The sequence below is a fragment of the Lactuca serriola genome, chromosome 1 (genome assembly GCF_051521515.1).
Source record: "Lactuca serriola cultivar US96UC23 chromosome 1, Lser_US96UC23_V15, whole genome shotgun sequence".
In the NCBI taxonomy this organism is placed as follows: domain Eukaryota; kingdom Viridiplantae; phylum Streptophyta; class Magnoliopsida; order Asterales; family Asteraceae; genus Lactuca; species Lactuca serriola.
Window position 1 is genome coordinate 52,395,586 of NC_136408.1, and position 14,934 is coordinate 52,410,519.

The window sequence follows — 14,934 nt, forward strand, 5'->3', positions numbered from 1 at the left end:
GCAGCTCAAGCCCACGATCTTTTAGGGTTTCCTATGTATTTAATCCCCTTTAACTCAATTCTTGGGTTCATTAATCACCCTCTATCCCCCCCCCCCCCTCAACCTCAGAAAAACCCTAATGCTTTCCTTCTTTGTGGTTTTGGCTCATTTTGGGTAGATTTGGTGCCCTTGGAAAGAAGTGAGGTAGTATTGGTGCAAGGATCAAGCAAGCAACACCTTCCCATCTTGGTTATCACCTTCTAGACCATTTGTAAGGATTCAAGTCTCTACATTTTTAGTTATTCTCAAAGATCTAGGTTGTTTTAGCCCCTTCTTGGTTCATAGAGTTGGTTTGAGTGAACGGATGGAATAAAGTTAGCAACTTTATTGCTCTCTAGTGTCCATTAAGCATCATATCTTATGGATCTAAAGTTTGGTGGTGATTTGTGAATCTTGCATGAGTTTTAGGCCATTTCCTTTCCATTTTACCTAAGCTGAGTTGAGGACATGCATGAGGCATGCATGTCTATCAAGTAATCAATTTTATGGACGTTTGGTGCCCCATTTAGCTTTTGGAAGAGTTAGGATTGAAGACTTACTGAATTAAGGACTCAAAACATTATGACTTTACATCAGATGAAGCTCACGACGTGACATAGGGAGTGTCACAACGTGAGAGCAGCATATCACAACTCTTTTGACCTGATGTGCTCACCATGTGACTAAGGATAGTTCATGTCGTGAGGCTGCCGAGTGAATCATCCAGGACTGAGTTGCTGAGTTGAGTTGAGATGAGTTGGAAACAGTCCGAGTAAGCTCTCATGACGTGACTAAGGGCTAGTCACGACGTGAGGCTGAATAATTTATACTTTGACTTATGACCGTTGATTTTTGACCTAGATTGACTTTTTGGCTAAAATAGTTGATTTCGGTATTTAGTCTAAGGTTGGACCTTGTATGTTGTGATCGGAGTGTTGTAGCGGCAGTTGTGTGACTTTGAGCTGAGGGTTGTCGGCTTTGTGATTCAGGTAAGTCTTTTCACTGTACCCGTGGGTCGAAGGCACCAATGCCGACCCACTTGGATATGATATGTGCGTGTTGTCTTTGTGGCTCTTATTGTATGCCTAAACTCTATTCCTTTAAAGACCAAGATCTTTAGTTAATTACATTGTGACCCGAAATCCTTTTTCTTCATAAATGTCCTAAAAGTAGATGTTACATCTCACCTAACACCTTATCAAACTACTATAAATAAATGTTAAAATCATAATGCGAGTCACATCCATTTCCTATAACTTTGTTAAGAAAAAATGTCTCATCTAAGAAGTCTAAGAAAAAGGAATTCAGTTGCAATCTCCTTTAATACAAGAAAATGTTGTTATCATTATGAAGACAAAAAATTTCATTGTTCAATGCTTAAACCATTCCCTAATGTCCAATTATATCTTGAAGCGCTGTTGAGATATGAAGAAGACTAACAGGGTTTTTGGGATTTTATTTTGAAACTCAAAAGAATTTTTAGTCAAAATAACTTATTGGCTTATGGTTGTAGGTAAATGAGTTTTTAAAAAAGTATTTGTATTAGTTTTGTGGTGGGAAAAGTCAGTAAGTCAATAAGTCAAAAAAATGTTTGTCTTAACTTATACATCTTTTAAGGGGTATTTTATCTTTTACAATCCAAAAAATCATTAGGTGTTTTGAAAAGTTAAAATACCTACCTTATTGAAATCTCATTTTTAAAGGGTTGATGAAAAATTATTTTATAAGTCATTTTCATATTCTTAAACATTTTTTTGACTTATTGACCTTTCAAAAAGCCAATAAGTCAGTAAGTTGCTTTTTAAATTAAATCTCAAACACCTTCAAAGAGAGAAGTTAAAAAAGGTGTTATGAAATCACGATAAATAGAGATGCTCTCTAACTAGAGATCCAAAAAAAAAGAAATAGGTTACTATTATGAAGAAAGAAATAAAATTCATGGAAAAGTGAATAGCTTATGCAAATATATAGAGTTTTCAGCTTCTCAAGATTAACCATATTGAAAATGATATTAAACTAAGAAAAGATTTATTATGCTAAAAATCATTGTATCCATTATAATTTTTGGAATTATAGAATTTGTGAAACATTTGTTTTAATATGTAAGAAAATCTATGTTTCACAAGAAAAGGATAAAGGCAAGATAAATGATTGAGAGTAAACTAGAAGACCATTATGCCAAGGTATGAGATTATTTATGCAAACTTTTGAGGTCTAACCCAAGTAATACATGTGAATGTGATGTTAGTGTCAAGAAGGATTATTTTCAAAGGTTTTATGTTTGTTTCATGGAAATAAGGGATATTTGGAATAAAGCTTGTATACATTTAATAGGACTAGATGATTGTTTTTTTAAAGGTTCAAGTTAAAGGTAAACCTTTGACTGTTATCATAAGAACCCGAGAATCATATTTATCCAATAACGTGTGTTGTAGTGGGCATGGAAGACAAATCATTTGGACTGGTTTTGAAACTTTTGGTTGAACACATAGTAATTGATGTAAGGGGCTAATGGTCATTTCAAACCAACATAGTGTAGGGATAGTTCTTTTGTTTATTAATTTATATGCACTTATCTAACAAATCAACCAATTGACCATTGTCTATATGTTTTAGGGTCTTTCTAAAAGTTGTGAAAGACATCATACCTCATGTTGAACATAGGTAATATGCACGACACATTTATGAAAACTTCAAGAATGCATACATTGGTTTAGAACTAAAAACATGTTTTAGGTTGCTGCAAAAAGTATCATGCATGTAAATTTCTTGCTTAAGATAGATTAGTGAAGATATGGAAAATTACATTTGTGAGTGTTTTAATTTCATAATCATTGATTATAGAAAAAAAAAAAAAACCTTTGCTTTAGCATGCTTGAAAAAATGAGAATTTACATGATTGACAACTTTCATCACATGCTAGATAAACCTATAAATGGAGTTCTAACATTTGTCCAACCATTACGAAGAAAATGGACTTTAGAAGGAAAATAAGGTATGACTATTTAGGTTATAAATCTCCAATTAAGTGATATTAAAGACTTAACTTTGCCTTTGTTATGGTTAATTACAAATGCAAGTATTGGAAATTTATTGTTGGAAAAAGGTTATTTTGGAAATAAGGTATGGTTATTCATCTTACAAAGTGGACTTGGGTGACTACTATTGCACTTGTCATCTTTGGGAATTGTCGGATGTAGATTGAGTTCATGCAGAAGCTGCCAATATTTACATCCACTTGACTCCACAAGATTTTAGTAATCCTTGTTAAATAGAGGACAAACTTACAGATGCTTATAGGACTAACATTTTACATGTTAATGGAAGCATCATATAGACTCACCCTAAATATATTAAACCATTACATCGGTTGACTAGGAGGATGAATGGAAGGCTTAAAACCAAAAGAAAAATACATGTTACTGTATATTTACGTATGTCAATGTGTCATCCTGGTATATAATTTGTACTTTTCTCGATAAATGTTTTTTACTCATACACTACTTAAAAGTAAAAAAAAAAAAAAAAAAAAAAAAAAAAAAAGAATAAAAAAACAAAAAAAAAACGTGTTTGTTGTGTTCCTAAGTACCAATTATAAACTCATAGACACTTGTAGGACTAACATTTTACATGTTAACGGAATCAACATGTGGCCTCATCCTGAGTATATTAAAATATTACATCCATTGACTTAAAAACATGTTTTTGTATATTTAGATATCCCATATAGATAATTGTAGTTTTCTCGATATTTTATTTCGAAACATACACCACTTAGAGTACAAAAATGTGTTTGTCGTGCCCGTAAGCACCAGTTATTAATTAGAAATGTGATTACTTTAAAGATTCAGTTATTTAAAAATTATTCAAGTTAATGAATAAACATGTATCGGCTAATATAATTTTACTAAAATTTTGGCTTCTATAGAACAAAAGAAATCTTTATCATTTCTCCTTATCTTTTCTATTTGGTGTTAAAAAAATGAATTAAACTTGCCAAACATTAAACAAGAATCATAACATTATTTGCCTTATTTAAAGTATTTTTAATGGTAATTTTTTTTATAAAACTTTTAATTATTGGAATAGACATACCTGATACCTTCGTTTCCTTCCAAAATCAAACCATGATAAAAAAAAAACGTGATAAAAAAATAATAAAAATAGTCCAAATAAAAAAATTTAAAAACCAAAAACACAATTTACCACCCTATGGCCAATGTAATTTATTGTAAAAACAAAGTTACCATCTCTTATATTTGGGCCTACTTTTTACGTTTTGAAAAGGAAAATCAAGCGGTTAGATTGATTTGCACGCTATAGGGATTTGGCGAGGGGTATTTGGGATTTTCTAAAAATTCAAAAAGTTTTAAAAGATGTTTGGCATTTGCAAAAAGGTTTTTGATAGTTAATCACATCAATGTTTGGTTAATTTACATATTTAGTCACTAATATTTTTTTGTGCTTAATTGATCTTTAGTATTAGTAAATACAGGCTAATTACCCTTTTATACACCCGGTAAACGGAATAACCAGTGGTATTGTTTATGTTGAATAAGTTTAAATTATATATTTCCTTTTTTATCCACGTAAGATTTAGAAGTCAAAATAAGCACATTTATTTACGCACAACTACACTCCTTTGTTCTTCCTTTTTCTCATCTCTCAGTGATTACAAAGCACTAAACCTAAGGTTCGAAGTCATTTTATCTGATTGAAGTCAGTGAGCAGCCAACCAACCCACAATGTCTAGATGGACGCCAAACCCTGATGGACTTTGCCCTATAGTGGAGCTAAACTTCAAAGATGTTTTTCTTAGAAATCATTTCTCGTATAACCATGGTATTATTTCACTTTCAATGATCACGATTTTTCTGACATACACTGAATGTATCACCTTTCTCGAACGGTTCATGCAAGAAAGTATAAAGAAGTTGTACTACTATGAACCACTTAAGCCCTTAATATCTGCGATAACTGTTATCACTAATGATGAAGAATATGGTGGTTTCATTTTTCATGCATATGGGACAGATGGTAAAATTGTATGTATGACTGTATGTGGACCATGATGGTCAATGAATAGACGATTGGTTTGGTTCTAACGTAGAAGATGATGATGGAGATGATTCATGCATTGATGGAGGTGAGAATGAGGATGAAATTGATAACCTAATAGATGTGGATGTGGAGTTTAATGAGGACATAGTCACTATGAATTGGACAAAGGGTGATGACTTTCAAAATAAATTATATGGTGAAGAGGAAGGGGGAAATGATAACACATAAATAATGATGATGCGCGTGAAGAGGATGCCAATGTAACTCAACAACGTTCCATTTTTAATGATTTAGTTCCATGGAAAAACGCAGTTCCCAATACTTGGTATGAGCTTCAAAGATACAACTCAATTAAAATCAATGTTATGCAACTATGCTGTTGCAAATGCGTACCAACTTTGCTTTAAGAAAAATGATAGGAAAAGATTGTTGGCTAAGTGTTGCAAGGGTGAGTGCACATTCAGGTTGTGGGCATATTGGATGAGTGATGAATCAAGCTTCCAAATTAAGTCTTTAAAGCCAGACCACAAATATGCAAGGAACTGCAAGTTAGGGTCCATGGTCACTTATGCTTGGATAGGGAATCATTATACAAGAGAGTTTTTACTTAGACAAAAGATGGGTGTTAGAAAGTTTAGAACAACTGTGTCACAAAAGTTTGGTATTCATGTAAGTATTGGTCAATACCGGAGAGCTAAGAAATATGCTCTCCAACTAATAGACGATACCCTAGTTGAACATTATGCAAAGTTATGGTTATATGCAGAAGAGATTAGGAGATCAAATCCAGGTAGCATTGTGAAGCTTGATGTAAATCATATGCCAGATGGGAAGAACTACTTTAGTAAGTTCTATGTTTGCATTAATGCATTGAAGAAGGGGTGGAAGGAGGGATGTAGGAAGATAATAGGTTTAGATGGTTGTTTCCTTAAAGGGATTTGCAGAAGGGTGTTATTGTGTGTTGTTGGAAGGGATGCAAACAATGGGATTTATCCTATTGCATGGGCAGTAGTATGTGTGGAGAATAAGAAAAATTAGAAGTGGTTTTTGGATTTAATCATTGATGACTTGGGACTTAACTTAGGCTACGGATATAGTGTAATATCGGATCAACACAAGGTGATTTATTTTTTTGTAATTAATTTGCTTATCTATTTGCGTACTTATTCATTATACTTTCCATTTGTTAACAGGGTTTGATTAAGGCTGTAAAAGAACTCCTTCCATATATAGAGCATAAGCAGTGTGCTAAGCATATTAGCCAAAACCTTAGGAAAAGGTATAGTGGTGCCCAATATGAAAACATATTCTGGAAGGCATGTAAAGCAACAATAAAGGTAGATTTTAAGGTTGCCATGAAAGAACTTGAAGTGCTAGACCCAAGTGCTCATCAGTATCTGATAGACAAAGACCCCAAAACATGGTCAAGGGCTTACTTTAAACCAGGAAGATGTTGTGATGATGTGGAGAATGGAATGTCAGTAAGTTTTAATGTTGTGATTTTTGATGCTAGGAAGAATCCAATTATCACCATGCTAGAGGAGTTGAGGATGTATATGATGGATAGGGTGTTCAAGAAGAAATACAAGGGTCAAGGATGGGGCAACCAAATTTTTCCAGCAATTAGAGAATTAGTGAATGAGATTAAGAAATCTCAAAGACATTACCATGTCTTACCTAGTGGACTAAATCAATTTGAAGTAAGAGGAACTACAGATGCTTATGAGGTGGATCATGAAGAAAGCACTTGTTCGTGCAGACTTTGGCAGCTTAATGGAATGGGTTGTGTCCATTGTATTGCAACTATTAGTTATATGAATAGGGATGTAGAGTCATATGTGGACAAAATCTTTAGTAACATCACTTACATGAAGGCATACAAGTTTAGGTTAACACCTACAAATGAAAGTAACTTGTGGCCTGCAACTGATTATACCCCACCTTTACCTCCTATTCGTAGAATTATGCCTGGGAGACCTGCAACTAAAAGGAAAAAGGATGCAACAAAAAATCAGTCAAGTACAAAATCAAAGAAGAGTACCCAAACAAAAAACAAAGGTAAGCAGCAGGTAAAGGTATCCAAGGCTGGGGAAAAAACAAAAAATGTAGTCTATGTAATATTGAAGGACACAACAAAAGAGTTTGTACTATGACAAGGTGTGACATCCCCAAAATCTCAGCCAGAAAATACCGATTTTCATTTATGCTTTTAAATAATTTCAGAGTAAATCCTTTTGATTTGAAAGAGTTGCGGAATTTGTTCCCAAAACAAAACATGATAAAATAATATTTATCAAAGCATTTCATCAAGAGATGCATTTTCATTATATAATCAAAAGTCGGGATGTCATGTTCCGATACAGACCATAAAGCATAAACGATAACATTACAAGTCATTCAACAAATATATACATATACAGACTTGTAAACAAAACAACAAGATGATCCATCCATCTTACGCCCTTGTGCCACTTCCTGTAATACAAATAAAACTGAGTGGGTCAGGCTTGGGAGCCTGGTGAGCATATAGGGTTTTCAACCCACAATAAATAAGTTATATTTAATTTCACCAACCAATCACTATCCCGATTACCCATTCCCGTTATCCTCACTTTACGTCCCTAAAACAACATTTATCTCAAGGGACGGACATCACTGCTAAGGGGTTTCCTTAACAATAGATATCCTAAAGGCAACCATGAGGGGGATAGAGTACACCGGTGAACACATCGTTCACAACACCTACAGGTTATGAACCTGCTAGTGTTCCACTGGACTATCTAGAAAGAGTCTGTGGTCGTTATCCATACTCCGCTGAATAACTAGATCAACAACAACAACAATATCGAGGCCTCTCATCTGTTTATTACACACCAACTATCTACCCATGTTCTACCCAACATATTAGTAGATAAAAATATATATTCTCATACATAGTTTAAAACCTGTATATCATTTTCATTCAATATATATTCCACATAACAGATGAAGCATACCACATAACACGTATTCCATAGAAAACAATTCAAATCTATGAGATAGAATAAAGTGAATATCCGTTCACGCATACAATCACAAAATATACACGTAACAAGTATATCGTATAAAATACTTCCTAGTTACTCGTTAGAAGAAAGTAACTACACCCTCACACATATAAACCACAATTTACTTAATACACTCAAACCGTACTTGTATTATTATCGTGTTTATGAAAGATAGTATACACTCACTTGATCAGAAGATGATCGGACAACACTACGACTTGCAGAAGTAGTAATCCACAGCAGATCTGGAAGATCTCCACAAAAATCGAACTTCTCGCGGGCAGAGCTTCGGCTCGGGAACCGCACTTCTCGGGATCTTCGGGATCTCGGGACTTGCCTCGGGGCTCGAGAATAATATCGGGGCTTCGGGGTATTTTTGGCACGCAAAACGATGCAAAATGGGAGAGAGAAGAGAGGAAATTAGCAAAATAGCCGGCTGCCCTCGCATCCTATTTATAGGAGGCTGGAGCCTCGGAGTATGCGGGGCGTACAGGCGTACGCGGGGCGTACTGGCCTCCGAAGTCGTCACTGCATGCGTCATCCGAAGTGTCGACACTCTTCGGAGTATGCGGGGCGTACTCGCGTACGCGGGGCGTACGTCGGATCGGACTGCTGACTCCCCCTTCGGATAATGCCGGATTTTTCAATTAAAAATAAATACAAATTATTTATCAAACTTCGGAAATTCATATCTTCTTCATATGAACTCCGTTTTCAACGTTCTTTATATCCACGGAAAGGTGAGACTACGCTCTACAACTTTCGTTTAGACTCCGTCGGCAAATTTTGACTTTATTTTTATTATTTATTTTTAATAGGCCGCGACAGAAAAACTTCGTTATAAATTCATAACTTCTTCGTTTGACGTCCGTTCTCGCCTAACTTTTTATCGCTTCGATACCAACAACGAGACCTTCGATCCTCGTTTAGATTGTTTCGGCTAAAAACCGCTCGATCTCAAATCGAGTATTTCAGGCTGCATACCGCTAAGTCGAAACTTCGATAAATCATAACTTCCTCATACGAAGTTAGATTTGGGCGTTCTATATATATATTCGGAAACCTCGTTTCAACTACTACAACATTAACCAAAGATATTAAGTTCATTTTACACTTAAATTTTGACGCTTATTTTTATTCTTAATTAATCAGACCACATAATTAAGCAATTAAGCACAAAACACATAATACTCAAATAATACATTCTTATTATTTCAAAACGTTACAAAGGTTAACCTAGACTATTAGATTGCTAAAAATGGCAAGCCCGGAAACACAGGCGTTACACAAGGCCTCCTAAAATCAAAGCTAGAAGAAAAAAACAGGTAAATAAGTATTTAGATGGTTAATTCTTTACAATTTCTTTCTTAATTTCTAATATTGTTTCATATGGGTCAATCAGGGTGGTGCTCAAGCAGTCAATGAGGGTGATGAAGTGAATGAAGGTGATCAAGTTAATGCAGTGAATGAAGGTGATGAAGTGAATGAGGGTGATTAAGCAGTCAATGATGATGAAGGAGCAGTAAATGATGGTGGAGAAGCAGTCAATGAGGTGCATGTGCAACAACACTATGATGAGGTAGAACTCACTCATTTGGAGTTTGATGCATCGGAAAATGGAGAACCTAGTCAGGTTCATGTGCAACAATAGGAGGCTAAAGAAACACCACTTGCAACCCTTTTGAAGAAATCAGGATGAAGAAATCTGAAAGGATTATCAAGTTGAAACTGGGCAAGATATTTGGTGATGCAAATGCACCTGGGAATTCAAAAGCTAAACCTCTTACTCTAGAATAAGTTTAAGTATTGGTTTATGTGATACGAACATGGTATGTAGTGTGAAAATTATGTGTTTTGGTGTATTGTTGTTGTTTTTATGAATTTGTTGTCAACTATTGTTGTTTGTATGAAACTATGTTGGTTTATGTGATGTGTATTTTGTATTAATTAAGCTGGCTGTTATTTTAAGCTTTTTGTTGTGTTATTTTGAAGTTGCATGCATGTCAAGGACTTGTGTGGTTAAACTGTATGGCAAGGGAATGTATTTCCATATACAACTATTTTTAAATTGTCATTGATTATGTCCTTACATACCACGTGTGGTCCATATGCCGTTATTTTTGCACAAAAAGGACCCCTGCACAGAAATCAAAACACAATGCACTTTAAATGGACCAAGTGTGGTCCTTATGGCTGACAATGTGGTACCCACACTTCAATCTTTAAAAGGAGCACATACATATCATTAAATTTAGCAAGGTATATAACAAGTAAGATCTTTTATACCATTCATTGAATCTACAAAAATTCATTACAATTGTTCCCATCTACTGCCATCCCATTACATCTACCATCCCATACACACACTAATCAAACAAGCATTCAACCAAAAACCTGACTATACATTACAACTAGGATCTAACCATTACCATGTACCCATACACTTCCAAAGCAAGCATCTTTCTACATCCACCCATACACTTTCTAAAAAACTAGTTGGAATTATATACCATCAACCATAAATACCTATTTGATCAGCTGCACTTTTCAAGGGCACTTCAACCACATGTCAATGACTACAATGACCATAACAAAGATTCCACACTTTAGCAACCTGTTTTGCTTCATTAACTATGTCAACTGTGTCTCAAACACTTACTTATCTGCTTCCGTAGCTTGCTGTAACTTAACCAACTTCTTTTGAACCTTCGAAACTTCACTGAAGTCTTCTTTCATTTTCAGCTCAAACCTCATCTTGCGAAGCTGGTCTTTGTAGTAACCCTCTTCCATTTCTTTGTCTTTCCACATGAAAAACTTGCATTTTGGACCTTCAGTTGATTGATTAAAAAGGAAGACCACAATTAGGGTCAGGGTTACGATTAAAGAAAATGTGTACTAGGGATGTGAATTTGGCCCAAAAACCCGATTCGAACTGAATCGAACCGAACTGAATTAGGCCCGAATAAGCAATTCGATTCGGGTATCTATATTATGCTTATTCGGTTCTCAGGTTATTCGGTTCAGGTTACCCACATAAGAGCTTATTCGGTTCTAAATACCCGACCCAAATAAACATTCCTCCTTCCCTTTCTCTGATCGATAGAAATCTAAATCATGATTCATATTTTTGTCCTCATCGTTCATAACAGAAAGAAAAACCCTACACTTTTTTTTCTTCGTTTCAAAATCGACCAATCTTCTCATCTATTTCCAAACTCGAAATCACTTTTAGTGATCCTTCCTCTTGTTTCAAACTTTCAAAAATTGACCCTTCCTATTGTCTCTAAGGATTCATGAATTCATACTTTGTCTAGTCATGGAAAATTGGGTTCCAACTCAAGAAACTCAAGTAAAAAAATTAATTTTTATTATGTTAATCTACTATGTAAGTGTTATTCTTTCAATTTGTTATTGCATTATGTTAGTCTTTGAATGTTTTATGTTGATGTATAAAAGCACATTATTATTCTATTATTCGGGTTATTCAGGTTATCGAATCCTAATACAGTTTATTCAGGTTTTTTCGGTTATATTAGGTCCTTATTCATCTTGTACACATTATTCGGGTAATAACTGAACCGCACCGATTAATACCCGAACCGAACTGAACTCGTATTGGTTAATCGGTTCGATTTCGGTTCATGCAATTACCCTTATTCGGTTTTCGGGTTATTTTGGTTCGGTTCTGACCCGAATAACATCCCTAAACTGTGTACATTTCCAGCTCAAAATAACAAATACGGTGTAAGTAAACGAAAGGAATACTCACCAAAGAGTTTTTGTAGTTCCAAAACCTTCGGGCTACGTTATTGTCAGTCCAGACAGTCCTTTCCACGCTTATTGCGTCTTTAAAATCACAAGGTGGACAAGGTTCATCATCACGAAGGTTTCCGACACGTAGGAGGTTGATCGATCGACCGGAGGAGGCATACATTGCTTTGTTTTTATCGATTAAGTGTAAAGTATCGGGAGGGAGGCACTGACCTAATTTGGGGTAACAATGTATCGTCGATGGTTCGAATAAGGGTTCCATTTAAGGAAGGTTTCCATGTTATAAGATGACATGGTCAAATGGTTGTCCACATAAGTCAATACACGTCAGCATGGACCCCTAAACCGGTAACATTTTCTCTCATTTCTTTAATTAGCCGGTATTTACTAACATTAAAGATCAATTGAGCATAAAAAAACGTTAGTGACTAAATGTACAAATTGACCAAACATTGATGTGATACAGTATTAAAAACCCATTGCAAAAGGACTTTAGAAATTAACTATTCGGCAAGATGGAATTAGTAGTTTTCCAAAAGACAAGAAATCATGACTTTTTGTGACTTTTGCCTTCTTAAAAGGTAAATTACCTTAAAAGGTCAAAAAATATTAGGCAAACACGTAGGGCTGTAAATGAACCGAACATTCGACGAACTGTTCATGAACCTTTCAGCGGGAAGTTCGTTTATTTAATAAATGAACAAAGATGAACACAAATTCTAGTTCGTTTAGTTAAACGAACGAACATGAACAATGGTCTTGTTTGTTCAATTATGTTCATGAACGTTCGTTTATGTTGTTCGCTTATGTTCGTTCATCTAAGTTCCTTTTATGTTAATATATGTTCAATTATGTTTGATTACATTACTATATTATATGTCCATTTATGTTCATATATGTTAGTTATGTTTATTTATCTATGTTCGTTTATCTTTATGTATGTTAGTTCTGTTTATTTATCTACGTTCGTTTATCTTCGTTTAGCTTGTTCACGAATATAAACGAACGAACATGAACAATGTAAATTTTTAAACGAACGAACATGAACAAGAAAAATCGTTCATTTATTCGTTCGTATTCGTTCATTTGTTCGACTAACTTAAACTAAAGAACATTTTGATTTGTTTACAAACACTTTTTAAGATTGATTTCTGACTTTTAAGTTAAAGTCAAGTTTTTTTTTTTTTTTTTTTTTTTTCACAAAAAAGAACTATTCAAACTTAAAAACAAATGCGAAACACCCCTAGGTTCATAAAATCAAGTTTTTTTTTTTCACAAAAAAGAACTATTCAAACTTAAAAAGAAATGCGAAACACCCCTAGGTTCATAAAGCTCGGAACCGAAGATGGATGCCAACCATGAAGGGGTCCCAACGGAGCAAAATCAATATTTACATGTTGAAACCCTAGCCTTCGTCTACTTCCGATCCCCTCCCACCCTCTCCAAATCCATTTCATAACAATCTAATTCCTCCCAAAAGCCCTAATTTTTCTCTCGGTTACAGTTGGATCATTGTTTAGATCGAGAGGAGAGTTAGGGCTATTGACGGAGAATGACAATTCTTTACGCATTGGTGGCGAGAGGATCTGTGGCGTTGGCGGAATTCAATAGCTCGCAGACGAACGCGAGCACGATTGCGAGGCAAGTTCTCGAGAAAATCCCGGGAAATAATGATCTGAATGTTTCGTACTCGCAAGATCGGTATATTTTTCATGTTAAGCGTACTGATGGGCTCACGGTTCTCTGTATGGCCGACGACGTCGCCGGAAGTAAGCTAAACATCATCCTCTTAGAATTCATATGTGTTTTTTTCCGTTCAATTTAAAGTCATGCAATTGTTCCGGAATTGTTAGTTTCGCGTGTAAATTGAATTTCTTCCATAGATCTTTGATCATAGAAAATTATGTTACAAAAGTTGGAATTTCAAAGTAACATTGTTGAACACTCTAAATGTTTGTTTGGTTTTTGCTTGAACAAGTCACTTGATGATTTGGAGAATATGGACAAAGCATCTGATACATTATTTTTTGCAGGAAGGATTCCTTTTGCTTTTCTTGAAGACATTCATCAAAAATTTGTGAGGACTTATGGTCGAGCAGTATTATCAGCCCAGGCTTATGGCATGAATGATGAATTTTCAAGGGTTCTTAACCAACAAATGGAGTATTACTCAAATGATCCTAATGCAGATAGGATAAACCGTATAAAAGGTGAAATGAGCCAGGTCAGCTTCTTCTTCTTCTTACAAATCATACATTTTTAATCATTTCTTCATATATTTTAGATTACAATTGTTGATTATGGTTTTGTAAACAGGTGCGCACAGTCATGATACAGAACATTGACAAAGTTCTAGAGAGAGGTGATCGATTGGAGCTACTTGTTGATAAAACTGCCACTATGCAAAGTAATACTTTTCGCTTTAAAAAGCAATCTAGAAAATTCAGGAATTCAATTTGGTGGAGAAATGTCAAGCTCATGTAACTTCTCTTTCTCTCATCAACTTCTTTATTATTTACACAATTACTTTATTGCATTGCTAACTTAATATTGGATTCCAAAATCCAAATTGCAGGTTTGCTTTGATATTTCTTCTACTGGTGGTTGTATATGTTGTGGTTGCATTTGCTTGTCATGGGCTTACACTTCCTGCTTGTTTAACATAACAACTTTTTCTACTAAAAAAGGAGATATGGGTGGATCAAAGATAGGTTTGTAGTTCAAATGAAATGATTGCTTTGACAACCTGTATCGAGTTTTTAATCATGTGAATGTTCTTCTTGGTGTTTATGAGTGAAGATGCTCAATTTTTTCATCCTTTGAGAACTTTCTTGCATATATGTGTGAAATGTTTGTTATGGTGATTCTTGAATGTTATTCAGGTTCGTTAGTCTTCCATAACTGAATGTATATGTGAGAATTATATATGAAAAATTCTTTGTTTGGGTTTTGGCAGATGTTGGATGTTGCTTAACATATGAGTTAGACTATTTTGTAACAAAGAACATAAACGATTCTATAAACTCAAAAACTCTCA

General features: G+C 34.7%; 2 protein-coding genes across 2 annotated transcripts; both read left to right on the plus strand.

The window, feature by feature from the left end:
* Window positions 1-5,697: 5,697 nt before the first annotated feature.
* Window positions 5,698-9,624, plus strand: LOC145054864 (uncharacterized). The gene is made up of 3 exons (XM_079003126.1): window positions 5,698-6,090; window positions 6,273-7,148; window positions 9,529-9,624. Exons 1-3 carry the CDS (start codon window positions 5,698-5,700, stop codon window positions 9,622-9,624), a joined length of 1,365 nt encoding a protein of 454 aa, XP_078859252.1.
* A 3,676-nt stretch (window positions 9,625-13,300) lies between these two features.
* LOC145088355 (vesicle-associated membrane protein 711-like) lies at window positions 13,301-14,712 on the plus strand. Its single transcript, XM_079026656.1, has 4 exons — window positions 13,301-13,666; window positions 13,931-14,121; window positions 14,214-14,377; window positions 14,473-14,712. The coding sequence occupies exons 1-4, from the start codon at window positions 13,450-13,452 to the stop codon at window positions 14,561-14,563; spliced, it is 663 nt and encodes a 220-aa protein (XP_078882782.1). The 5' UTR covers window positions 13,301-13,449; the 3' UTR covers window positions 14,564-14,712.
* Window positions 14,713-14,934: the final 222 nt, after the last annotated feature.